The 27,910-nt window shown below is 42.4% G+C and overlaps 1 protein-coding gene across 1 annotated transcript in view; it reads left to right on the top strand.

The window, feature by feature from the left end:
• Nucleotides 1–2,080: 2,080 nt before the first annotated feature.
• Nucleotides 2,081–27,910, top strand: part of PASD1 (PAS domain containing repressor 1) — a 107,890-nt gene continuing 82,060 nt past the window's right edge. The window contains exons 1-4 of the mRNA XM_067023904.1: nt 2,081–2,229; nt 2,457–2,584; nt 8,620–8,786; nt 9,426–9,511. Of these exons, the coding sequence (XP_066880005.1) occupies nt 2,081–2,229; nt 2,457–2,584; nt 8,620–8,786; nt 9,426–9,511 (530 nt within the window). The remainder of the gene's footprint in view (nt 2,230–2,456; nt 2,585–8,619; nt 8,787–9,425; nt 9,512–27,910) is intronic.

Below are 27,910 nucleotides of genomic sequence, written 5' to 3'. Positions count from 1 at the left end.
TCTGCTTTGGGGGGCTGCTAACCTCTCTGCTTTGGGGGGCGAGTTACGCCTCGTTTCCAAGGAAGCCTGGCTGATGGTTATTAGGATTAATGCATTTAATAATCCCTCTCTTTTGAATGTTGTCTCTGACAACTCAGCACTAATTGCATAATTAAAGTTAATTAATGCTAATGATGTGCTCTACAAAAGACAAGCATTACATACCTATGTGCTATCATTACCCCCTTGCATGCAGTCTGGCACTGAAAGAATCCATTTATTTAAGGATTAAAAGAGCAAGAAAGTTGGTGAAGATGGGACCTTACTTTTCTGCCCCCCTTGCAACATTGTGCTTTAGGATTTGGAAAGTGTTCCATAAGTGCCTGCCTCACTAAACATCTTTTTGCTCTATTGTTTCCTGGTTGTTGCAGATGTTATGCCATGCTGGAGCTTTTAAACTTAATAATTAGAGTTTGTAGTGCTTGAAAGGTGTAATACAGCTACAAATCAGAATGATCTACTTGAAATCCACTTTGGGAGGACTCATGCTGTTTTAAAATTAGTCCCTCCTGAAACCGAGTTCAGGAGCTTCTTTCTAAACTCCATAAACGTTTAGGGTTTTTATCTTTAATTTTCGCATGGAGAAAAGAATACATCCAAAGACTACTCCACAGAGTGCTGCATCCCACGTCCCCGAGTTTTAATGAGATATGATTGACAAATTAAAACTACATATTTAAGGGGTACCACGTGATGTTTTGATATGTGTATACATTGTGAAATGATTGAGTGATCCAGCTTTTTGTTTCTTTGTTTGTTTGTGGGTTATTTATTTATTTATTTATTTATTTTGCTGCACCCTGCTTGGCTTGTGGGATCTTTGTTCCCTAACCAGGGATCAAACCTGGACCTTGGCGGTGAAAGCTCAGGGTCCTAACTACTGGCCTGCCAGGGAATTCCCTTCAGTGATCCAGTTTTGAAATCAGAAGGATTGCATTGGAGATAGAAAGTTCTGAAGAACTTTTTGTGGCATATCCTCCTTGTCTGAGGGGCAAAGGTTGTCACTATTACGAATTAAGTTTAATATTAGTGGTGTTAAATTCATACTTCCTTTGTTCATCGTGCACTGCATGCTGGACCTGAATTAAAGTTGGGTACCCATCTTTCAACTCACTGAAGGTCCTTTTCACTTGTCACAAAACTGGCCACCTTGAGAAAACATGTAGTGTTAAATCTTTTCTCAGGAAGGATTATTCGATTCTGCAGAGACCGACTGAGGGAGGTTGTGGAATTGTCTTCCCTAAAGAGTCTTTAGAAACAGACTTGAGACATCAGATCATATAATGCAGGGCAACCGTGCAAAGCTCTGGTGGGTTTCTCTCCAGGGAAAGTCAGGAAAGGAGGGCAGATGGGGAAGGGTGAAAGAAACTGCCTTGCCCTTTGATGGCCACGCTTTTGGTAGGTCAAATGCAACATTCTTGGGCCTCTCACTGTTGTGGCCTCTCCCGTTGCGGAGCACAGGCTCCGGACGCGCAGGCTCAGCGGCCACGGCTCACGGGCCCGGCCGCTGCGCGGCACGTGGGATCTTCCCGGACCGGGGCACCAACCCGTGTCCTTTGCATCGGCAGGCAGGCTCTCAACCACTGAGCCACCAGGGAAGCCCCAAATGCAACATTCTTTAGTTGCTCTCCCATTGACCTCTCGGGGTTCCAGGCACAGCTCAGCCCACCCTGCGGAACGGCGAGTGGCGAGCGGCGAGCGGCGAGTGGCGAGCGGCGAGCGGCGAGCGACATCAACCGGACAGGACTGAATACTCGCCACTTAGCTACGGGCGAGATTTTGGTTCCTCTCCAGCTACAGCAGCCCTTTTGATTAGGAGAGATGTGAGCTAGTTTAGTTACACGTTGGAGCCCAGATTGGACCCGAAAGGCGTCCATCTTCTGGCTCCCCACCCCTCATACGGCGCTATTTTATGGGAATCCACGGATCCAGGAAGGGCGGAGGGCCTGGCGCGGAAGGAACTTTCCCACCTCAGGTCCCGAAAAGGCTTCTGGGACCCCAACACCCCCAACGTCTGAGTGGACGTTCTCTTGCCCCCGCTATGCACTCTGGGAGTTCTCACTTCGGGACGTTCAGGAATTTCCATGACGACTGGAGGCCACGGAGGAGCTTCAAGGGCTCCCTGTACCCACCTCCTTATATAACCCCCTGGCCCTCAGCTCCCGGCTCACGGTGGAGACTTCGGACAGGGTGAGTGCCGTGTGCTGGGGCCTTGCAGGTCAGGGCCGGTCCAACGGAATGGGCCTTGCGTGGCGGGGAGCCGTTTTGCCCCGTGCTGTGTGACGTCCCGGGAGAAACGTCTCCCCTGGGCCTTCGTCTTCCTGAGCACCCCGGCAGGGAGGGCTGGTTGGGGGGCCCACGGGGTGCCTCGGTGTGAAGCCAGGCATTTTGAGGCCTCCATGTGGCAACCATCACAGGTGTCATGGCAGGAGGCCCTCTTTGACGCCTCTTCAGAAACTTCGAGAAAGTTCCCAGCCTCAACCTAAACTTCAGAAACAGATTTTTGAGGCAAGTGAGCAAGGAACACAGCCCGAGGCTCTCGTGGGCAAGTAGGCCCGGTGGGCCTCCATCAGCACAGTGGAGGGGGGATGGAAAGCAAGAGACCAGGCTGCTTTAGTGCACCAAGCAGTTGGTCTGCTGGGAGGCTGCACACTTTCTGATTCTGAGGGCCACGCTGCAAGTGTAGCTTTTCAAAGGATCCACTTGAGGGTTTTGTTTGTTTGTTTCTGTGAGTTTCTTAATATTAAAATTTTAAATGTTGTATCATTTCAGTGGTTTTTTTTAGAAATTGAAGTACAGTTAATTTATAATATTGTGTTGGTTCATGTTTACGGTGTAGTAATTCATTATTTTTGCAGATTATATTCCTTTATAGGTTATTGCAAGACAATGGGTATAATTTGCTGTCCTATACAGTACATAGTTGTTGCTTATCTATTTTATACCTAGTAGTTTGCATCTGTTAATCCCATACCCCTAATTTGCCCCTCTACCCTCCTCTTTCCCCTTTGGTAACCTCTAGTTTGTTATTGTCTCTGTGAGTCTGTTTCTGTTTTTTAAATAAGCTCATTTGTATCATTCTTTAGATTCCACACATAGGTGATATGATACTTGTCTTTGTCTAACTTACTTCACTGAATATGGTAACCTTGTTGCTGCAAATGACATTATTTCATTCTTTTCAGTGGCTGAGTAATATTCCATTGCATATATAGACCACATCTTCTTTACCTACTCATCTGTTGATGGACCCTTAGGTTGCTTCCATGTCTTGGCTATTGTAAATAGTGCTGCTATGAACATTGGGGTGCAAGTATCATTTTATAGTAGTGGATATTTTTGTTTTTCATTTTTCGAATGCACTGGCATTCGGATATGTGTGTGAGTGCATCAAGACTCAGAGCACAGAATACCTGGCTACACCAGAAAATCCCTTCTTGTAAAATGGAGTAAAACATACAAGCTGAAGCCACATCTATGTACTTACAAAGCTGTAGTATATGTGACTGAAGCCTACATAAATATAAACAAACGCCCCTATAGCAATAAGTAGATAGGACTCCCCAAAGTAAACAAAGTCAACAAAAACCAAGTAAACAAATCAGTCTGAGGAAAAGCTTTTATGGTCGGTAGAACAACTTATGTTAAAATGGCTTTATTGTGTTTAAATGGATGTTTCTAAAACTGTTCTTTCTTTGAGGAATGTAGTCAAATTGGTTCAGAGAGGGAAGGAACTCTTGAAGTTTTGAATTCGTTTCCGTAGAATGGCATGTTCTGGACCTCCTTGTGTGGGGAGAGCGGATACTGTGGCTTTTAAGTCTTCTGTGAATCTTAAAAATGGAGTTTATTCTTAATAATGGGACCAGATGAGCTCGATATATAGGTAGAGTCATTTAATTAATTATTTTCCTGGTTTCACTTCGCTACTGGCAAACACTTACTGGCCTCGTTCTATAAATTCAAATTCTGCTTGTAAATAGTGACATAGTTTACAGCTCTGAAAGTCAAACTACCATGAAGCCATTGTGCTAGGGGTTTGAAAATGGGAATATCCAAAAAAATCGCCACGAAATGTGATCAGGTCATAAATATTTTAATACAGGGATGCCTAGAGATCAGCGCAGCCTGTGCTGATGTTGGCTGCGGAGGTGGCAGTGACGAGGTTAGTGGCTAGCAAACTAGGGAAGTGTGATTAAAGGTACCAAGTGATCTGGAGGTTGTAAGCAAGTAGGACAAAGAAGATGTGGCACATATATACAATGGAATATTACTCAGCCATAAAAAAGAAACGAAATTGAGTTATTTATAGTGAGATGGATGGACCTAGACTTCACTCTGTCATACAGAGTGAAGTAAGTCAGAAAGAGAAAAACAAATACTGTATGCTAACACATGTATATGGAGTCTTAAAAAAGCAAAACCCGAAAGAGAAGAGAATAGATAGATAGCTGTGGAATCTGGCAAGTTTGGGAGAGAAAAAGAGAAGAAGAGAGAAAAAGTAGAGGGCAAGGTCTGTATAGTTTCCCTGCTGTTTTTCTGGGGCTTACTGAGCAGTAGATTGCTAATTTCTCTGACCCCATTATACTCCTTAGAGAAATTTTGCACCATTATTTTTCAACCTGTTTCTTTAAACAAAATGAAATAAGAGGATCAACTTTTCATATAATGACTAACCCCTCAAAAAAGGATGATTTTTCCTTTTTCAATTAAAAATGGCAGATGAGGAGCCCCAGAGCTGTAATTGCTTGATATCGAGGGAGCAGCGTGAACAGGCAGGCCAGTGAATCATCCAGGTGTCTGCATGGGGCAACTGGGGTTACTTTATGCGTAATTGAATTAAAATGAAGATGGCCCTTTGCTCGTATAGCTCAGTAGCTTGAGGTGTTCCCTGCAGAGGACCTCGGCTGGTGGGTGAGGCCAGTGGGGCGGTGTGATGACCCAAGGAGGGACAGTTGGCTTTTCTCATCGTGGCTGGTTATTTTACCACTAAATGATTCTCTTTTGGGTCCTTGCCTTGTGGATGTTGCTATTTCTATCAGGAAAATACATTTTTAAACAGTGCTATGAAATATTTTTATGTACAGTATATCTTCATAGGATCTTAATGGAACAAACACCTGCTTTGATCCTACTTATTCCTTATTTTGAAATGAGTTGCTTAACTCTGAATATCATGGCAGAGGGAATTCTCAGGCTGCAAGTCCATCCCAGACAACGGCAAGACCTCTTAGTAGGTCTTTTCTAACCCAGGGCTGCAGCTGCACAAAGGAGAAAATGTCATTTCCAGAGTAATCACACATTCCTCCTGCTTTATAAAATAAAGCAATTCTGCACCCAGATAGCCAGTTTATTTTAATTACTCTGCCAGGCATGAACAGTGATCATATTTAGAAATAAATACTGTCAACAGAAGTGCTTGCTCTAGAAAACAGTCCAGTTGTGTCTGAAGTAACTAGTTTTGTTTTGGTTATTTCTCTACCTGTTCTAGAAGAAAAAGGAGGATTGAGGTGTGGCTACACCAAGGCATCCAAAGAGGATCCTTTCCATGAAATTACAGAGACTAGTTGGAAGACATTTGACCCATGACTTTGAAAGTACTTGGGCCAGTGTGGCCAGGTGGGAGAGGCCTCTGGGCTTAGTGATGAGAAGGCCTGGGTACCGACCCCCTCATCAGTCAGTCAGTACACAGGGAGATACCTGCCTCTGAGCATGGGCCTGGCACTTGCGGGGAGAGGAGGGAACTGGACACTTCCATCTGCCAAGAGCAGGCTGAGCTGGAAATAAGACCCAGAGTCGTCGAGGTTTCTGTGGACTCTTGGCATCTCTCGATGGCCCTGGTGTGGGAAAACTGAGTCAGGTCTACCTGCTCTACCCATAAAAACTGCTCTGTCGGTCACGCCCTGGTCACTTACGCTATGTCTGAATGTAGATAGGTGCAAGCTACGTGTGGCAAAGGTTCCCACTGGGTTTTCAAGGTGATAATCCCGGAACATCAGTCTCTTGAAAGACAAGAGGCAAATAATTGTCAGGTTTTGTAATAGAGCACATAAACCTCCTTTGGAGTTGGCCTCCCTGTTTAGGCTCTGCAAAGAAACTTTACATTTTCCCTTTGTCCTTTATCAAGAGCTTAAGATCTCTGGCAGGCTTTTCCTAAACACCACATAAATATTAAACTGACTTACAAATATTGTTTGTGAGAAACAGAATATCGTTCTTGTTGTTTGATATATATTTTTGGGTATGTGTCTTGACTTGAGTCTAGCTAATGTCCCACTAGGGACACAGAACTGGGACTGGATTCTAAGCATTCTGACTTCAAGAATGTTGATTTCCACTTTTTTCTACTTTTTTTTTGTTTGTTTAATGAAATTGTATTCAGCATTAGATACACTGTAGAATTTTTAGTTCAAAGGATTCACATTAAATTTTATTTATTTATTTTTGTAACATCTTTCTTGGAGTCTAATTGCTTTACAATGGTGTGTTAGTTTCTGCTTTATAACAAAGTGAATCAGTTATACATTTTCTACTTTTTATTGGAGCATATGTAGGTTTCCTACAGCCCCCTTGTAAGTGCCACTGTTTTCCATACTAGCTAAGAGGTCTTCGAACTGCTCACTTACGGTGGGGGCGGTGGCATCTCTGAGCCCACGTGGAAAGTCTAAGGTTTACATTAATAATAAGGAGACAAGCAGCAAGAAGACACACTGGGAGTTCAAAACCTCTTGGCTTTGTCCTGAAAAACAACAGCCTTCACAAATTCAACAAATACTACATGAAAAGCAATCTTCACTGAAAACAAACAGGAGACTGGCAGAAAGACCCTTCTACAACTAAGGCTACAAATACCCACACGAAGTCAGGTAGGAAGCAGTAGCTGTGTGTCCTTAGGCCACACACCTGGCCTCTCTGAGCACCTGTAAAATGGTGCTAAGCCCTAACACCAGTCTCCTGTTTGTTTTCAGTGAAGATTGCTTTTCATGTAGATGTAACTTTGACGTGTTTGTGAAGGGAGGTGATCTCCAGTCCACATCCTCCTACTCCACCATCTTCCTCCTGTCTGATTTCCACTAGTGTTGCAACCTTGTTAAGCCACTTGAGTAATAAATTTTAAAGTGTGGATTAAAGCAAGATTTTTTTTGTTTTGGCTTGCTATACTCTAACTTCACATCTCCCATTTGGGGGAATGAACTTGTAAGTCAGTTGCTTCTTCACTGAAAGCAATAAATATATCCCTTAGTCAAGGCGTAAGTTGTGAAAGCTTCACTATGCTTCCCAGGCTGGGTCAAGACCACTTTGAAGCATTCCTGGGTACCATGCAGACAGAACTTAGTCAAGGCTGTTTATTCTTTGCCTTCTCTAGCATCGGCTCTCTTTGCTGATCTTCTCAGGAAACCTAGGTGTGAGCTCTGCTGTATAGCATGGAACACACAGCGCTTTGAAATGAGGAAGCTTTAAAGTCACAGGCAAGAGTTTGACTGGGAAATTGAAGGGTCTGTCTGCACGAAAGGATTGTACTTTGAGGGGAAATTCATAAACAAAGTCAATCAACATGAAGAAACTGGAAACTCTCAGTGCGAGCTGTTTCATTTTTCTGTGCATTCCACAAGAAACAAGTGGGAACTTTTTGTGTAAAGTTCCAGCATATGTGATCACAGAAGGTATTTGAAGTGTACTGTGCAGGGAGGATATTGCAGCTGTCGGCGAGGGCGTTCGCAGAGCTTCCCTTTAACGCGGCTGTGTCTTAACCATCAATTCGGAGAAAAGGAATTGTGCGAGAGTGGAGCCAGGAGGAGGGTGTTTAGCGTGGGCACAGCCAAGAGTCAGCAACAATGAGGGAGATCATTTTAAGTGAGGAGGTCCAAAGTTTTTCATTCAGGAAATGAAAGGTTTCTTTGGCCCCTCTTTCTAATTCGAGAACTGTGTAGCTAATAAATTGAGAACATTTTTAGTAAAATGGTATATATATATTTTAATCTTTCATGTGACATTGGCACATAATTCATGTATAGATCTTAAATTATTTTTGTTGTATATGGGTGTTCATTATTGAATATGGCCCCTTTTAAAGAAAATGTTCAACAGCTTCTGGGAGACAATTTCCCTGCTTTTTTGGGTAAGGCAGCCTAGGGTACACAGAAGAATGGAACATAAATTCAGGAAAACTGGGGGAATTACCTTTAGGTAAAAGGGGGTTAAGATACCTTAGGAGAAACCACTTCAATTCAAAAGGGCTTATTTGTTAGTTGAAAAATAAGGATCAGTTAGACTTGCCCTGAGAACAAACTGTATTTACAGAATTTTCAGAGCTACATTAAAAAGACTGGAAATAAATCATCTGAAATGGCAGTATTTGCCTCTGAGTGGTAGAATTGTTTGCGTTGAGTCTCCATTCTGTTCTGTAAATTTAACCCTCTCAAAAGGAAGAAAACAAAACTCAATTCTTTTAAAAAAAAAATGAAATCGCAAAAGAAACCAGAAACCTGGCTCTTTCCCAGCGTTCTAATGGGAAATGATTATAGAGTTTTACAGAACTGTCGAAGGGGCTTCACGGCGCTGGCAGGTTTTTGATCTCTTTAGGAAGTATTGTAGGGAATGGCTTTGCCAGAGCTCCCGCCCCCTCAGCCCCTTTCCTCTGCGGAGGTCGGGCTCCAGGACCTCTGTCTGGAGCGGTGAGCGCCCAGTGGGCAGCTCCCTCGTGGAGCACCTTTCCGGCCGAGGCTGACAATTGTGCCGCCTCTTATCGGGTAAAGCCCTCGGCCTGCGGGCTGCCAGCTGCCTGAGTGTTACCCAAAGGAGACGGTTCATTCATTCTTTCACTGTGGATTGTCAGCTGAATAAAGCGGCCCACCACAGCCCGGGGGACAAAAGCTCTCCATTAGGATTACACTGCCAGGTTGGAGAATGGCTCTTTCAACGCTGCAAGGCCTCAAAGAGGGGCTGTACTCAGCAGACCACCTTTATGCAAATCCCTCTTCTTTGTCCAAAGGCCGCCGTGACAGAGGCCAGCTAAGCCTTTCTGGGCAGATAGGCTTTGTGCAGGGCTGGGAGGGAGATCGCCCAGGTTAGGTGTTTCCAGGAGGAAAAGCAGATAGAACTGGTTTTGTGAAATGCTAGTGCTAATAAACTGAACGTGTCTGTTGTTTCCAGTTCTCTCCTGGTTTCTTTCCTGATCCTGGACTCCCTCATAATTGTCCGGGGTGGGGAAGCTGCTTGGTCTGTGCTCCCCGCTTGCTTGGGCTCTCTTCTCTCTCCTGCTGCTGTTCACTCCCTCTACCCTGCTCGTTGAATATTTCCAAGGTTTTATCTTCCCCCCCTCAGGTCACTCCCTTGGGGCACTATAGTGATGAGTCGAATTTCAAATATTCTTTGTGTGCGTCTTGTAGAATAGACTAGAAGAGATCGCCAAGTCATGTGTCCAACTGTTGCTCTTATCTACGTGGTCGAATCGATCATTCTTGTCAAATAGAGGGTGAGTTTTCCTACATGTTTCATTGATGCCTAAACAAGCAAGAGAACCCACAGCTGGTGAATTTTCTCTCCAGACTCTTCCATAACTCAGTTTCCCTCTAGTAAAGGGCACCTTTGGCCTTGTGACCTTCAGCCTCTTGAGCCCCCGCTGCCCCCAGGCCCATAACGGCAGTATCACATCGGCCTTTTAACCCATTCTTTGTCTGTTCTCATTTTCGTCTGCCTCCTTTATGCCATGTCTGAAATCTGTCCTCTCTTGCAACTTTCTTCTGTTCCTTCAGCAGACCTGCTAAACTCACGGCTTTCCTCAGCCTGTCTGCTTCAGCCCCTGGTATCATCTCTCTGAAAGTTGCTTTGATCGTATTCATTCGTCCCTTCTCAGAAACTTGCTGTAGTGCCCAACTAGCTTACAAATTAAATTAAAATGTTAACGTCGTCAGTTAAAGAACCCAGCCCGTCTGACCACATCAATTTCCCCATTTGATTCTTATACTTTTCAATATTCCACCTTCTCAATTTTTTATTTTCATTTATTTTTGGCTGCGTTGGGTCTTCGCTGCATGCAGGCTTTCTCTAGTTGCGGCGAGCGGGGGCTACTCTTCGTTGCAGTGTGCGCTTCTCATTGCGGTGGTGTCTCTTGCTGCGGAGCACGGGCTCTAGGCGCGTGGGCTTCAGTAGTTGTGGCTTGCGGGCTCCAGAGCACAGGCTCAGTAGTTGTGGCGCACGGGCTTAGTTGCTCTGCGGCATGTGGGATCCTCCCGGACCAGGGCTCGAACCCGTGTCCCCTGCATTGGCAGGAGGATTCTTAACCACTGCGTCACCAGGGAAGTCCCCCCTTCTCAATTTTTAAAGAATTATTTTGACAGTTATGTAGGTCTTTGAAATAATTATTGTTTCTCTGTAGGTCTTTTAGCTGTAACTGCTAACAACAGCAACAAAAACAAGCTGGCACAGTGCCTCGCACATAGTCGATAGCTATTTGGGACATGAACAAATAACTAAATCCATGGAAGCACTTGAACTTGCTGAAGACACCTCAATTTGTCCAGAAACCAGAAGCATAGGACTCAATGTCCTGAAAACAGAATTCTTGCTTCCTTGGTAACTTCCTATGGAGTCAAGTAGAGTGAAGCTTAATAAATATGGACCAAGAGTGGCCTAAAATACTCCAGTGTAATATGTAATACTTTCAGGTTCTTGACTCAAATTCAGTGTTTCTGTGAGTTTGTATATGTGACTCTTCCTGTTTAGAAAGTTCTGCTATGAAGAGTTCCTGTATAATTTTCTTCGGTTCATTTCAACAGTTGATTCTCAGATTTTAAACTGAAAATGGACTGGAAACAGAGAAAACCTACCTATTAGATTCCTTTTTTTTTTTGGCTGCACCATACGGCATGCAGGGTTTTTGTTCCTCGACCAGGGATCGAACCCATGTCCCGTGCAGTGGAAGTGCAGAGTCGTAACCACTGGATGACCAGCGAAGTCCCCAGATTCTTAATTAAATGATTCAGTAAGATCTCTTTCAGTGGCTCACTTAAAATATACCTTTATGTAAAGAGAGATGGCTATCTACATATTGTCATCTCTCCTACATTTTTTCCTACATCTTTTTCTATATCTTAGATTATTCTTTTCCTGAATCCTAGGGTCTCTGGAGAAAGAGAAAACTCTTGTCACAGTCCTCAACGAGCTGAATGCAATTTATTCTTCACGGTTTTGCAGGCTAGGTTCAGATAGCCATGTATTGTAGGGAGGAGCTAACCCTTTTCCCTGCACTGAGGGGAGAAACTGACAACACGTGACTTTCATACAGGGCCAGATATGGCAGGTGCCATCAGGACTCCAGGAGGGGGATCAGAAAGGGCTTCCTGGAGAAGGTGCTTTGGAGAATGTGCCTTGAAGGATAGATATGGCTTCAATTAGTAAAGCTATGGAGAAGGGCCTTCTAGGCAGGGAGACTGTCCTGAGCGAAGCCTGGGTGCGTGGATGGAAGAGTGTGTGTGACGGAGTGATGGCGCACACTTCCTGGAACGCGGAAGACGTAAGCTATGGTGTGGCTGAAGAGGTGAATTGGGTCATATTGTAGAGGGCCTTGGGTGACAAGCTGAGACAGTTGGACTATGAGGGATGTTTAAAAGCTGCAAAGAGAACACATGTAACCATGATATGATACGCACATTCGCATATTCAATAAACATATGGAACCCCTTGTGTTCTCCCCTTAGTAACATGATCTTATCTGCAATGAGGTGAGGTAGAATCAGCCTAGTAAACAAAGCCAACCCCAAACCTACCTAACTAGGTGGGGCCCCAGGATCCACATTACTGCTCGTGCTTGCTTCACAGCGCTTTCAAATGACAAATTTGGTCAGAGGCTCTTCCTCTAGGTCAGAGCCGTGCCAAGCCAATAGTTCCGGATGCCAGTCGCCAGTGGAGTAAGCATTGGGTGTGAATGCCACCACGGGCACCCAGTCGGCTTCTTGCAGGTGCCCTTTGGCCAGTGTGAACTGAGGTCACATGTTGAGAAGTGGCCCCAGTTCCCTTCAGTGGATGCTTCTCGAGCTGCCACTCTGTGCCAGGTGCTGGGGACAAGCAGTCATGAGACCAGATTCTGGCCTTGTGCTTTGCACTCCAGTGACAAAGGCTCGGACAGCGATCAGACATCCTAGAAAGTAGCAAGTGCCCTGAAAGAGAAGCAGACAATGAGTTATAGAGGGCTGAGGGAGGAGGAATCTGGAGAGAGCATGTGCATGATTCTGGAAAGTCTTGAGAAAAATGGTATCTTTTTGGACACATTCATATATCCAGATCCCCAGATACCTTCAGGCCTCCTAGATGCTGAGGAGTATGTTTGGCAAACATCAGAAACAGGTTTTTATTTGGAGACCATGCTGTTTGGCTTCAGCGTTAGTACCGTCCGGATAGTACAAGGATCATGTGTCTCTCAGAGAAGGTGGAGACACTCCCTGTTTAATGCACAGAAAATCCATAACACTCGGTAGAAGAAATGTGTGAACATCTGCATCACTTCCCTATCTAAAAACCACATAAAGGATTCAAGGAAACTGCTTTTCTAATTACACATTAAGGAGAGTTTGTATAGTGGCAGCTCTTAACATCATCTCTAGGCTTGTATCAAGGCTACTGGACAAGTTAGCATGAGAAAGCTCAGTGCCTTCGGTCAAGTAGGCTGCCATTGTGATTGATGGGGAGCTGAAAGTAGGGAGAGACTAAAGAAGTTTGACTTCATGGAGAAGCTGTCAGCAGCTTAAGAACATTCTTGGGCGAGGAGCAATCCCAGTTTCTCCAGTTCTAACCTGGGAAGTCTTGGTAGTTGAAAAAAGGTTCTCTTATCTTTATTTTAAATGTACAGTCACATGACTATTGACTTCCCTTGTGTGGCTAGAAAGGCTATTTTTGTTCTAGAAACATCTCTTTCTTCAAAGGTGAACTGAATAGACTATCCAGTGTCCACAGACAGCACTCACCAGTTTCTTCAATTCTCGTTCTTGGGTAAGAAAATGCCTTTCATCTTTTAGATTTTTGCTTTATACTTACTTTTTATATTGTACTGTGTGCTTGTAATCCAATGGAAGTAAGTAAGAGTCCTCTGGGTTTTGAAAGTGATTGGGGGGAAATCTAAGCAATGAGCTGCATTTTAAAATAATAACACCTGAATTAGTCAATAATTCAATAATTCATACAATCAAGATGTGCTCAGTTAAAGCACAGGTCAAGATGTAACATCATTGAAGTAGTCACAATCAACTCTTAACACTGGTGAATTGAATACATGTGAAATTGTGTAGCAAATATTATTTGTGTAAACAAATAATAAAAATATCTGTTTAGGGCTTCCCTGGTGGCGCAGTGGTTGAGAGTCCGCCTGCCGATGCAGGGGACACGGGTTCGTGACCCGGTCCAGGAAGATCCCACGTGCCACGGAGCGGCCGGGCCCGTGAGCCGTGGCTGCTGGGCCTGCGCGTCTGGAGCCTGTGCTCCGCAACGGGAGAGGCCACAGCAGTGAGAGGCCTGCGTACCACAAAAAATAAATAAATAAAAAATAAATAAAAGCCCTAGACATTTTAGGGAAGGAGGCATACAGATATTGACATGAAAGTAACATGAACTAGTTATTTATGTAATCATTTTCAAATTCCAATGTTTTAACCAATATTAAAGCATGATTACTTCATTTATTCATTTGTTCACTCATCCAAAAACAATTTTTGGGCCAAAGTGAGGAGGGGAGGTCCAAGGCAGGTGGGCAGGCAAGAAAGAGCTTCTTTATTAGCAACTCACTTGAGGAGCAGGATGGACCCTGGCTGCCTGGAGTCAGCCCCGGAAGTCCCTGCCCGAGGCCCAGCCTATCCCTACAGGCTCCAGACCCGGGGAACCAATTCCGGGGAGCTTGGAAGCTGAGTCACGCAGCATGTACCTGCGCAGTTCAGACTCCTGCACGCTGGTCTTCAGGCATCGCGACCTCTAGGCCTGTGTGGACAGGGGCTGCTCACAGCCAACAGCCCATCTTCTTGAGGCCAGCGGTTCCCTACACAGCGGGAAAAAAAGAGCTTCTCTTCTCCTGGAATTTCGGAGGCTGTACTTTAGTGCTTTACATTATTTTTTATTGTTAGACAACATTATGCACATTGGTTTTCCTCAACAGATTGAAATCGAAGTTATTTTGAAATACAGTGGATCAAAATAGTTTTTCTTTGATAATGGTTTGCTCTCCTCTCCTCTGTCGCAGTTTAGTCTACTTTCTCTGTGGTTCTAAGACTGGCAGCCTGAGCTTTCTAATGGTCAGGGAACCCTGAGCTTCACAGTGACAGAGTTCAGGGGGTTGCATTTAAGAAAATGTATAGTTACTTTTGCCCAGGTGCACTCTTGCTACCTGTAACATCTGATTCCAGCTTCTGTGCCTCTGTTTAGTCCTGTGTTCCCTCTGTGCTCCTCCTCTCTATTCCCTCCTCTCAGCTTCCAGAGCATTTTATATGACTTTAAATCTCCCCACTTTCGACCTTGTAGTTATCTATTTACAAGTCTGATCTCTCAGCTTCATCTCTTTATACCCCAGAGTCTGCCACCGAGTCCACACTTAGAAAACTTCTACCAAATGTCAGATGAATAAATAGGATTTCACTTACACACAACTCCGCAGGAAAGATGTGTTATCTGATGAGGGGAAACTTATCTTTGCTTCCAAAATTGTGTCCACTTTTTACATAAGAGCTCTCTGGTAAAGAGAACTAGGATATTAGGAGGTGGAATTTTCTCCTGTGGACCTTTTCCCTTTAACATGTTCTCTCTACACTATTTCTTACAGATGAACTATCCATTATACTTTTTGAGTTTCTCATTCTTAAGTTTTGGTAAATTTCTGGGTTGATTCTTTTAGAGATGAACCAGTATTGGAACATGGGGACTAAATGATGAAAAGGGGGAGAGGAAAATAATAGGGTAAAAGAGAAAAGTGTCCATTGACTATGCCTGGAAAGAGAGGCAACGCACAACCAGCTTTGTCAGCTCAATTTTTTTTTTTTTTTTTTTTTTTTTTTTTTTTTTGTGGTACACGGGCCTCTCACTGTTATGGCCTCTCCCATTGCGGAGCACAGGCTCCGGACGCGCAGGCTCAGCGGTCACGGCTCACGGGCCCAGCCGCTCCGCATGGGATCTTCCGGGACCGGGGCACGAACCCGCGTCCCCTGCATCGGCAGGCGGACTCTCAACCACTGTGCCACCGGGGAAGCCCTGTTAGCTCAATTTTGCACAGTATTAGTGAGTAGCTGAAATGGGGCAGAGTTGTGATGTGTCAAGGGTAGATAGGGACATTTTTCTGTTTAAATACCTGACTCTAGGAGACCTCAGGAACTATTCTCAACAATGTGTCCTTGGATCTTGAATGAGTCTAAGAGTCTTGGCCTTAGTTTGATGCCGTGGTCCACTTGGATAATAGCAGCAACAAACACTCCAAAGGGCTCTGGGAGATCTCTTAGGTGGGAGAGAGGTGTAGCAGGGGCTTGGGACCCATCATCTCCAACCACTGGAGGAAGGAGAGGTGGGAGGGAATCGATGGAATGTGCTTCAAGATTCTTACCACCTACAAAGCCCAAGTGCTGCTGTGCTTCAGCCTTGATGCTGTCTAGAGTCTTGAAGTACACTGGACTGTCACTCTTTGCTATAGACCAGAGATTCTCAAATACTCAAATCTTGTGTCTCACAAATCACTGTCAAGGGACTGGGCTCTCACCAGGATAGAAACCAAACTCCTCTGTTTATCAGCAAAGGGCATTGATGTGTTTAGACAGTTTGTCAGCTTATTTATGATATTTGGTGAATTTCAAGGACATGATCAATTGCAGAAAGGCTATTGAACATAAATGTGATTGCTACAGAACTTCAAAGTAATTTGTTGATAGGCTAGGAAAGTAGAATTGGGAGAAATATGAGATGTTCATCCTTATTCCTAGTCAGTGGGAAGCTCACAGATGGAGAATGGAGGGGAGGGTGCTAGGAGAGTAGATGGGAGATGACACGTGACATTTGCAGATGGGTAAAGTGTTGAAAGAGGGCCAGTGCTAAGTCATGGAGAGGCCATACGCTAGTGAGAGAACGCTCAGGCACTGCCACTGGCTCTCAGGGTGGCGCTGAGAAAGTTAGATAACCTCTCTGGACCCCGTTTTCCTCATATATAAAATGGGCAAGATAATAATGGAGCCTGGGATGTAGTAAGTGCTTAACAAATGTCACCTAATGTTATTCCTATGTTTAACTTTTCTGAAAAGTCTTCTATCTTCCTACAGTTATAAAGCTAAATTCAGTAAATATGGTTGAATCCGAGCCCTATCCCAAGGGAGGTTATTGCTTAAATACAAGAATAGCATAATGAGAATGTTTTCATCTCCAAGGATCTCCTATAGCAAGAGGCCTGAAGACAGCTTGCTAGCAAGTCCCACCCTAGTTTCTTTGTGATTTCAAAGAGGAAGGATAGCAATATACTCTCGGTAATTAAATTGAAAAGTTTGCAGCATTTTTCAGTTCTACATGGTTTTTTGTTGCTGTTGTTTTTGTTTTTGTGTTTTTTGGAATTCACAGACTGTTTTAACTTGATGAAATCCTTTTTAATAGAGGGGTTATAATTAATGGTTTAAATGCTTCCCTTTATTGACTGTGAACTTTACAAAAGCAGAGACTATGTCATCCTCATCTCTGGGTTGCCATGCTTGGCATTGCCAAGCCTGGCATAATGTAGGCACTCTGTGAATGCATTTTGAATAAATGCAGTCCTTTAGCTTTTCAAGTTATGGTGCTTTCCATATGTGCTAGTCCTAAGCGAATTCAGATGAAGTCTAGGGGAAATCAAAAGAAGATCTAAAAGAGATATGACAAAAAACTACTGGTGCTTTATATTCATTTTCAGCTAGATTTTTAAAATGTCAATTAAAAGATTACAAATTTCATGGATTAATAGAAAATCAAGGTTGATACACAGTGCCATAGCTAAAATGTAGGGACCACAAAAAATAATTTGAGTACAAACTTTCCAGAATAAGTTCTGGAGATCTAATGTATAACAGCATGACTACAGTTAATAAGGCCGTACTTGAAGTTGGCTAAGATTTTGTGTTCTCACTGCCCCCCCCCCACCCCAAAGATAATTATGTGAGGTGATGGATGTGTTAATTAACTTGACTGTGGTAATCATTTCATAGCCTATACATATATAAAATCATCACATTGTACATTTAAATATATACAACTTTATTTGTCAATTATACCACAGTAAAGAAAAAATAGAAATTTATTTCTGGAAAAATTACACCTCCCCTCCAAACGCCACAGTAGATCACTCTCATTGCGAAGTGAAGTCTAGCCCTGATAATAGAGGTTGAAGGATGGGTCAGGGAAGGATAGTACCAGACAGGCCATCCAGAAGCAAAACAGAAATTTTACCCCCATGAACTTTCCATCATTAAAGCTCCTTTTCTTCATCTCAGGGGTTAGAGCTTCTCTAAGGATTGGTATCTAGGTTTAATACTAGGACATGCTTTGGGAATAATGAAAAACATTAAATTCTACAGGCTGATTGAATTCTACTAAAAATGTTAAAAATCTTGTTTGTCACCTGGATATCTATAGGGCTCATTTGCTGGTATTTTCATTGTCCAGCTATAGTAACTAGCAAACATACCACGCACATCAGAGCAACAGAGACTTTGGATCAATTCTGCTTTTCCAGGAAGTGATGTCCTCAGAGATGCCTCGTTCTTTTAGTGGAAATCAAACCGAGGCTGCACTTCCTGTTGCCCTGGACAGTTTAAGATAGTTTGGAGCAGCACTTTTAAAATGCCAGAAACTTGGAATCTGTTTACCTTGTAAATGCTTCCATAGGCCATTACCCATCCTCTAACCCTTTGAAACGGCTTAAGACATGCTAGGGTCGGTAAGCCTCACACAGAATTCACTTTGGACATTGAATAGGTTGGATTTTTTCAGAAAGTATTTATTCTCTAAAAGCCTAGGTCTCCTAGGGACCACAACCCTTTGAGTTTTGGCATTCTAAATTCCCGTTTCTTCTCTTCTGTCATCTGGGTGTATGGGACCATACTCAGTCACTGCAAACTTCGCAAAGAAAACGGAGAGCTGTTAAGGTCAAATCGTTTGTGCCAACACTTTCACAAGAGGTAACATAAGTTCTCTATATCGTATTTTGTACTTATGTACATTTAATTGGATTAAGCAAATACCCAGTGCTTTGTGTGTATGGAGAACAATTCTAGGTACTTTAGGGTATAGAAAGCAGGTAAGAGTCCAACTGCCCTGCGGAAGCTTACACACAGGACACAGTTTGTGTAGGGGTCTTCAAAGGAAAGACTTAGGGGAGATCTGGGAATACTTCTTAGAAACAGTGACATCGGGATGGAAGGTGGTCAAGTGTAGTTTTTAATGCCAAGGCCTGTCTCCCTAGATTCAAACCTCTGATGTACCATTTACTAGCTGGGTGATCTTGGGCTTCCTTCCTGTGCCTCATTTTCCTGAGAAACTGAGATGATAACATTAGAGCAGACCTCATAGAAATGTTGTGAGAATCAAATAAGTTGCTCACTGCAGAGATCAGGGCCTCTCCATCAGTCTGCGATAGCAGAGGACCCAGGGGATGGCCGTAGGAAGAGGGACAGGGTTAGGTTGGTGTAGGATCATGCTGTCCAAGAGGTGGGGATGGACTGGAGGGGAGTAAGAGTGGAGATGGACAAGGGGGAAGTGGTTGCAGAGCTTGAGATGAAAGGACCTGAACTTGAGGTCTGGCGTGGAGGATCAGCCACAGTACAGAGGTGGATGCTGATCACATGGGCCCAAATAGGGGCGGAGAAAGAAGAGAGTTACGGAAGGTAGCTTGGCAACCTTCATTTGTAGGACTAGATCGACGATGCTCATGCTTAGGACTTTGGTCATACAACTGGGATTTTTCTCCGCTAATATCTTGGTAAAGGTGAAGCATTTGACTTTCTACTCCTTTTAGAGAATTATTGTACAATGCATGTGGAAATTTAATTCTGGAGAACTCCTGTAGTTGCAACCAAGGGAAGGAAATATTGAGTTTGTTGATAAATGAGGAAGGGACAGGAACAAACATTAGATTACCTCCCTGCTGTTGATCAGCCGGATTCCTAGGTAGCCTTGGTATTTGTGAGGACAAGGTTGTTGAAGAGATACTCAATTTGACCATGGACAAATTACAGATTACTTACTTAGGTTACTTAGGGATTTCATGTACAGCCCAGGCAAAGGCTGGGAGACAGGATGTAGAAGACTGCATCTGAGTGGTGGGTAGCCGGAAAGCTCAGAAGTGTCCCATCTATTCATATGTTGTCTTCTACAACAGTTGGGCTTCCAAAATAGTTTAGAGAGCTTTCAGAGTAATCATCTCGGGGTTTAATAATAGAGAAAGAAAGTGGGTATTGTAGCAAGACAGGGAGAGCTCATTTTCCCTGAGGTTTGAAAAGCAGTACAAAGGAGAGGATGAAGCAGATGTACACAGACTCATTCAAATCCCACTTCTGTCAGATACTAGCTGTGTAACCTCAGACCAATGACTTCAACTGCGAGTTTAAAACATTTTTCCCAGTTTTAATGAGATATAATTGACACATAACATTGTATAAGTTGAAGGTGTACAACATAATGATTTGATATATGTATTATATATTGTGAAACGATGACTGCAATAAATTTGGTTACTATCCATCACCTCACATAGTTAACATCTTTTCTTGTGATGAGAACTTTTAAGATCTACTCTCTGAGCACCTTTCAAATATACAATGCTGTACATCAGCTCCCCAGAACTTATTTACTTTATAACTGCAAGTTTGTGCCTTTTGACTTCAGTCATCTATTTCCCTCCATCCCCCGCTCCATGCCCTGCCTGTGGAAACCACTGATCTGTTTTGTGTTTCTGTGAGGTTTGTCTGCTTCTTTGTTTGTTTTTAGATTCCACATATGAGTGAGATCATACAGTATATGTTTGTCTCCATCTGACTTATTTCGCTTAGCCTAATGCACTCAAGATCCATCCATGTTGTTGCAAAAGGCAGGATTTCCTTCTGTGTTATGGCTGAATCATATTCCATGTGGGAAGTGAGAGTAATAACACCTTATGCACAGGACTGTTGTGAGGATTGAATGATGGCTCATGAAATACTCACACCTAGCGACATGTGTAGTAAACCCCATAAACATCGGCAGTTGTGGCTCCACTCTGCTTCGAGTCCTCAGCCTCTCCCAGCCCAACTCCTCCGGTCTTCTAGCCCAGTGCTTCCCAAAGGTTACTGTGTGTAGGCGCTACTTGGAGATCTTGCACCACGATGATTCTGATTTGGTAGTTCTGGGGCAGCCTGAGACTATGATTTCAGGTAGGACCCATCCTGCTGAGCTGGAGACCACATTTTAAACAGCAGAAGTCTCACATCCTTCTTTCAGCCTCAACTTCTTTCTAGCCATCTAATCCACCCCAGGGTGATATTTATAAAATGGCAATATCAATTACACCTTTTTACAATACAAGTTCAAGTCATAGCACTTCCAAGTATCCCCACAGGGCACTTGGTAGATCAAGTTCACATTTCTCCTCAGCCTGACGTTCTGGCTGCCACCTCCCTTCCTAAGTAGTCTCGATTGCAGTCACACTGTGATGCTTTGCACTTTACTTTTGTTTTGTTTTGTTTGCATTTTTTATTGTGGTAGTAAAATATACGTAACATAAAATTTACTATTTTAACATTTTTTAAGCCTACAGTCGAGTGGCATTAAATACATGCACATTGCTGTGCGACCATCGTCGCTCTTCATTTCCAGAAGTTTTTCATCTTCCCAAACTGAAACCCTGTCCCCATTAAACTGTATCCTCATTTCCTCCTGCCCCCAGCCCCTGGTAACCACTATTCTACTTTCTGTCTCTTATCACACTTTGTTTACAAGCATTTGTTGCGGCCTTACTCTATATCTGGCACTAGGGTAGGCACTTTGATATCCATTATGTCAGTAAATCTTCGCAAGCGCCCTGTGAAGTGGTGCTATTATTGTTCTCATTTTACAGATGAGGACACAGAGGCTCAGAAAGGTTAAGTAACTTGCCCAAGTTCACATGCTAGGAAGCAGTAAGGACCATTTGATGTAACCATGACATTTCACCTTGGTGCCCTTACTCAGGCTCTGTTTTCTGTCTGTGATGTTCTTTCCATCCACTGGTTGAAGGCTTCTGTGTCCATTACACAGTAATTTCTGGTACCACCTTCTGGGAAGCTTCTAGTCCAGCAGTGCTTATTCCCTTGCCTTAAATCAGTGGATTTATGTAGATGTCAGTCTTACCCGAAAGTCTCTGTGCTTCCAAGAAATAGTGGGGACAAGGATTAAATAAATTGCTGACATTTCAGAACTGGCCAGACCATGGGAGGGGTTTGTGGAAGATCCAGAGACATGATTGGAATAAGACTAGGATTAGGAATTTAATGGATTTTGGATTTGTTTCATGGTCAGGTTCAGTTTTTACTGCCCCGTATAGAAACGAACTATTCTGCCAGAATGCTGAAGGATGTAAGAACCTTTTGCCTTTTAGTTTTCCTTATTGCCTCAGGCTAAGAGAACATGCCAGGCAGAATTCCCCAAAGTGCAAAACCAATAAGAGATACACTTTTATTTATTTACTTTTGGCTGTGTTGGGTCTTCGTTGCTGCGCACGGGCTTTCTCTGGTTGTAGTGAGTGGCGGCCACTCTTTGTTGCAGTGCGCGGGCTTCTCATTGCAGTGGCTTCCCTTGTTGCGGAGCACAGGCTCTAGGCGCACGGGCTTCAGTAGTTGTGGTTTGTGGGCTCTAGAGTGCAGGCTCAGTAGTTGTGGCGCACGGGCTTAGCTGCTCCGCGGCATGCGGGACCTGCTGGGACCAGGGCTCGAACCCGTGTCCCCTGCATTGGCAGGTGGATTCTCATCCACTGCACCACCAGGGAAGTCCCGAGATACACTTTTAGATCTGACTTTGTTTCTCTACAGATCTGGGTTTGCCTTTGTTTGTTTGTTCGTTTGTTTCTTGCTTTTTGTTTAACTCATCTGTCTTTTAGGAACAGGATTAGCTGGGTGAGAGCTGTTCAGCAACCTTTGGCTGCTCATCAGCATTTTGGCAGTTAGTACTCGGTGCTTTTTCATTCATTTATTCATTCACCAAACATTTATGCAGCATGCATTTTCTGCCAGGAACAGTGCGGGGTACCCGGGGATACAACAATGGACACAGTTGACCAGGCCCTGTCCTCAGAAGAGGCCAAAAAATATGCAGAGAATGAGCCTCAGCTTCAGTCTGGGAAGGAGTGGACGTGTGACCTCTGTAGATGTGTGTGTGCCTGTGCTATTGGGCTCATTTCCTTCATTGCTGGCTTCCCCCACCACCTCGCCCAGGCCAGCGCCCAGACCTGTGCAGGGAGAGCCTGATGAAAGAATTCGTGTTTGAGAAAATCCACTCCTTAGAGACACCCCAAAGGAATTAGGAAGTCTGATCCTGTTTCTGGATGTCTTTTGCACCGTGACTTTGCCACTTGCCCTTCTGGGCTTATTTGACATGGTACGTGGAACATGTACTACATAATCCACTCTGGCTTAAATTCCATTCTTGATTTTATCCATTGGAAAATTGTTTCCTTCAGATGGATGAATAAGTGATGAAATATAATCTTATGAGTTGTTATTTTTTTAACATCTTTATTGGAGTATAATTGCTTTACAATGGTGTGTTAGTTTCTGCTTTACAACAAAGTGAATCACTTATACATATACACGTGTTCCCATATCTCTTCCTTCTTGCATCTTCCTCCCTCTCACCCTCCCTATCCCACCCCTCTAGGCGGTCACAAAGCTGCGAGCTGATCTCCCTGTCCCATGCGGCTGCTTCCCACTAGCCATCTATTTTACGTTCGGTAGTGTATATATGTCCATGCCACTCTCTCACTTTGTCACAGCTTACCCTTCCCCCTCCCGATATCCTCAAGCCCATTCTCTAGTAGGTCTCTGTCTTTATTCCCGTCTTGCCCCTAGCTTCTTCATGACCATTTTTTGTTTTTGTTTTTTAGATTCCACATATATGTGTTAGCATACGGTATTTGTTTTTCTCTTTCTGACTTACTTCACTCTGTATGACAGACTCCAGGTCTATCCACCTCACTACAAATAACTCAATCTCGTTTCTTTTTATGGCTGAGTAATATGCTATTGTATATATGTGCCACATCTTCCTTATCCATTCATCTGTTGATGGACACTTACGTTGCTTCCATGTCCTGCCTACTGTAAATAGAGCTGCAGTGAACATTGTGGTACATGACTCTGTTTGAATTATGGTTTTCTCAGGGTATATGCCCAGTAGTGGGGTTGCGGGGTCGTATGGTAGTTCTATTTTTAGTTTTTTAAGGAACCTCCATACTGTTCTCCATAGTGGCTGTATCAATTTACATTCCCACCAGCAGTGCAAGAGGGTCCCCTTTTCTCCACACCCTCTCCAGCATTTATTGTTTCTAGATATTTTTTGATGATGGCCATTCTGACCTGTGTGAGCTGATATCACATTGTAGTTTTGATATGCATTTCTCTAATGATTAATGATGTTAAGCATCCTTTCATGTGTTTGTTGGAAATCTGCATATCTTCTTTGGAGAAATGTCTATTTAGGTCTTCTGCCCATTTTTGGATTGGGTTGTTTGTTCTGTTGTTACTGAGCTGCATGTGCTCCTTGTAAATTTTGGAGATTAATCCTTTGCCAGTTACTTCATTTGCAAATATTTTCTCCCATTCTAGGGGTTGTCTTTTCATCTTGCCTATGGTTTCCTTTGCTGTGCAAAAGCTTTTAAGTTTCATTAGGTGCCATTTGTTTATTTTTGTTTTTATTTCCATTTCTCTAGGAGGTGGGTCAAAAAGGATCTTGCTGTGATTTATGTCATAGAGTGTACTGCCTATGTTATTCTCTAAGCGCTTGATAGATTCTGGCCTTACATTTATGTCTTTAATGCATTTTGAGTTTATTTTTGTGTATGGTGTTAGGGAGTGTTCTAATTTCATTCTTCTACTTGTAGCTGTCCGGTTTCCACAGCACCACTTATTGAACAGTCTGCCTTTTCTCCATTGTATATTCTTGCCTCCTTTATCAAAGATAAGGTGACCATATGTGCATGGGTTTATCTCTGGGCTTTCTATTCTGTTCCATTGATCTTTATTTCTGTTTTTGTGCCAGTACCACACTGTCCTGATTACTGTAGCTTTGTAGTAGAGTCTGAATTCCAGGAGCCTGATTCCTCCAGCTCCGTTTTTCTTTCTCAAGATTGCTTTGGCTATTCGAGGTCTTTTGTGTTTCCATGCAAATTGTGAAATTTTTTGTTCTAGGTCTGTGAAAAATGCCATTTGTAGTTTGAAAGGGATTGCATTGAATCTGTAGATTGCTTTGGGTAGTATAGTCATTTTCATAATGTTGATTCTTCCAATCCAAGAACATGGTATATCTCTCCATGCATTTGTATCATCTTTAATTTCTTTCATCAGTGTCTTATAATTTTCTGCATACAGGTCTTTTATCTCCTTAGGTAGGTTTATTCCTAGATATTATATTCTTTTTGTTGCAATGGTAAATGGGAATGTTTTCTTATTTTTAAGATTTTTCATCATTAGTGTATAGGAATGCAAGAGATTTCTGTGCATTAATTTTGTATCCTACTACTTTACCAGATTCATTGATTAGCTCTAGTAGTTTTCTGTTGGCATTTTTAGGAATCCCTATGTATAGTATCATGTCATCTGCAAACAGTGACAGCTTTACTTCTTCTTTTCCGATTTGGATTCCTTTTATTTCTTTTTCTTCTCTGATTGCCATGGCTAAAACTTCCAAAACTATGTTGAATAATAGTGGTGAGAGTGGGCAACCTTGTCTTGTTCCTGATCTTAGTGGAAATGGTTTCAGTTTTTCACCATTGAGGACGAGGTTGGCTGTGGGTTTGTCATATATGGCCTTTATTATGTTGAGGAAAGTTCCCTCTATGCCTACTTTCTGGAGGGTTTTTATCATAAATGGGTGTTGAATTTTGTCGAAAGCTTTCTCTGCATCTTTTGAGATGATCATATGGTTTTTCTCCTTCAATTTGTTAATATGGTGTATCACATTGATTTGCATATATTGAAAAATCCTTGCATTCCTGGAATAAACCCCACGTGATCATGGTATATGATCCTTTTAATGTGCTGTTGGATTCTGTTTGCTAGTGTTCTGTTGAGGATTTTTGCATCTATGTTCATCAGTGATACTGGCCTGTAGTCTTCTTTTTTGTGACATCTTTGTCTGGTTTCGGTATCAGGGTGATGGTGGCCTCGTAGAATGAGTTTCGGAGTGTTCCTCTCTCTGCTATATTTTGGAAGAGTTTGAGAAGGATAGGTGTTAGCTCTTCTCTAAATGTTTGATAAAATTCGCCTGTGAAGCCATCAGGTCCTGGGCTTTTGTTTATTGGAAGATTTTTAATCACAGTTTCAAGTTCAGTGCTTGTGATTGGTCTGTTCATATTTTCTATTTCTTCCTGGTTCAGTCTCGGCATGTTGTGCATTTCTAAGAATTTGTCCATTTCTTCCAGCTTGTCCATTTTATTGGCATATAGTTGCTTGTAGTAATCTCTCATGATCCTTTGTATTTCTGCAGTGTCCATTGTTACTTCTCCTTTTTCATTTCTAATTCTATTGATTTGAGTCTTCTCCCTTTTTTTCTTGATGAGTCTGGCTAACGGTTTTCAATTTTGTTTATCTTCTCAAAGAACCAGCTTTTAGTTTTATTGATCTTTGCTATCTTTTCCTTCATTTCTTTTCCACTTATTTCTGCTCTGATCTTTATGATTTCTTTCCTTCTGCTAACTTTGGGGTTTTGTTGTTGTTGTTGTTCTTCTTCCTCTAACTTCTTTAGGTGTAAGGTTAAGTTGTTTATTGAGGTCTTCCTTGTTTCTTAAGGTAGGATTGTATTGCTATAAACTTCCCTCATAGAACTGCTTTTGCTGCATCCCATAGGTTTTGGGTCGTCGTGTTTTCATTGTCATTTGTTTCTAGGTATTTTTGATTTCCTCTTTGATTTCTTCAGTGATTTCTTGGTTATTAAGTAGTGTATTGTTTAGCCTCCGTGTGTTTTTATTTTTTACAGATGTTTTCCTGTAATTGATATCTAGTCTCATAGCATTGTGGTTGGAAAAGATACTTGATACAATTTCAATTTTCTTAAATTTACCAAGGTTTGATTTGTGACCCAAGATATGATCTATCCTGGAGAATGTTCCATGAGCACTTGAGAAGAATTTGTATTCTGTTGTTTTTGGATGGAATGTACTATGAATATCAATTCAGTCCATCTTGTTTAATGTATCATTTAAAGCTTGTATTACCTTATTTATTTTCATTTTGGATGATCTGTCCATTGGTGACAGTGGGGTGTTAAAGTCTCCTACTATGACTGTGTTACAATTGATTTCCCCTTTTATGGCTGTTAGTATTTGCCTTATATGTTGAGGTGCTCCTATGTTGGGTGCCTAAATATTTACAATTGTTATATGTTCTTCTTGGATTGATCCCTTGATCATTATGTAGTGTCCTTCTTTGTCTCTTGTAATAGTCTTTGTTTTAAAGTCTATTTTGTCTTCTATGAGAATTGCTACTCCAGCTTTCTTTTGATTTCCATTTGCATGGAATATCTTTTTCCATCCCCTCCCTTTCAGTGTGTATATGTCCCTAGGTCTGAAGTGGGTCTCCTGTAGACAGCATATATACGGGTCTTGTTTTTGTATCCATTCAGCCAGTCTATGTCTTTTGGTGGGAGCATTTAATCTGTTTACATTTAAGGTAATTATCAATATGTATATTCCTATTACCATTTTCTTAATTGTTTTGGATTTTTTATTGTAGGTCTTTTCCTTCTCTTGTGTTTCCTGCCTAGAGAAGTTCCTTTAGCATTTGTTGTAAAGCTTGTTTGGTGGTGCTGAATTCTCTTAGTTTTAGTTTCTCTGTAAAGGTTTTAATTTCTCCATCAATCTGAATGAGATCCTTGCTGGGTAGAGTAATCTTTGTTTTAGTAGATTTTTCTCCTTCATCACTTTAAATCTGTCCTGCCACTCCCTTCTGGATTGCAGAATTTCTGCTGAAAGATCAGCTGTTATCCTTATGGGGATTCCCTTGTGTGGTATATGTTGTTTTTCCCTTGCTGCTTTTAATATTTGTTCCTTGTATTTAATTTTTGATAGTTTGATGAATATGTGTCTTGGTATGTTTCTCCTTGGATTTACCCCGTATGGGACTCTCTGTGCTTCCTGGACTTGATTAACTATTCCCTTTCCCATATTAGGGAAAATTTCATCTATAATCTCTTCAAATATTTTTTCAGTCCCTTTCTTTTTCTCTTCTTCTTCTGGTACCCCTATAATTCAAATGTTGGTGTGTTTAATGTTTTCCCAGAGTTCTCAGAGACTGTCCTCAGTTCTTTTCATTCTTTTTTCTTTATTCTGCTCTGCAGTAGTTATTTCCACTAGTTTATCCTCCAGGTCACTTATCCGTTCTTCTGCCTCAGTTATTCTGCTATTGATCCCTTCTAGAGAATTTTTAATTTCATTTATTTTGTTGTTCATTACTGTTTGTTTGTCTTTAGTTCTTCTTGGTCCTTGTTAAATGTTTCTTGTATTTTCTCCATTCTATTTCCAAGATATTGGATCCTCTTTACTATCATTATTCTGAATTCTTTTTCAGGTAGACTGCCTTTTTCCTCTTCATTTGTTAGGTCTGGTGGGTTTTTCCCTTGCTCCTTCATCTGCTGTGTGTTTCTCTGTCTTCTCATTTTGCTTAACTTATTGTGT

The sequence above is a fragment of the Kogia breviceps genome, chromosome X (genome assembly GCF_026419965.1).
Source record: "Kogia breviceps isolate mKogBre1 chromosome X, mKogBre1 haplotype 1, whole genome shotgun sequence".
Taxonomy (NCBI): domain Eukaryota; kingdom Metazoa; phylum Chordata; class Mammalia; order Artiodactyla; family Physeteridae; genus Kogia; species Kogia breviceps.
Note: the sequence above shows the minus strand (reverse complement) of the source record. Positions and strands in the feature narration are given on the sequence as shown.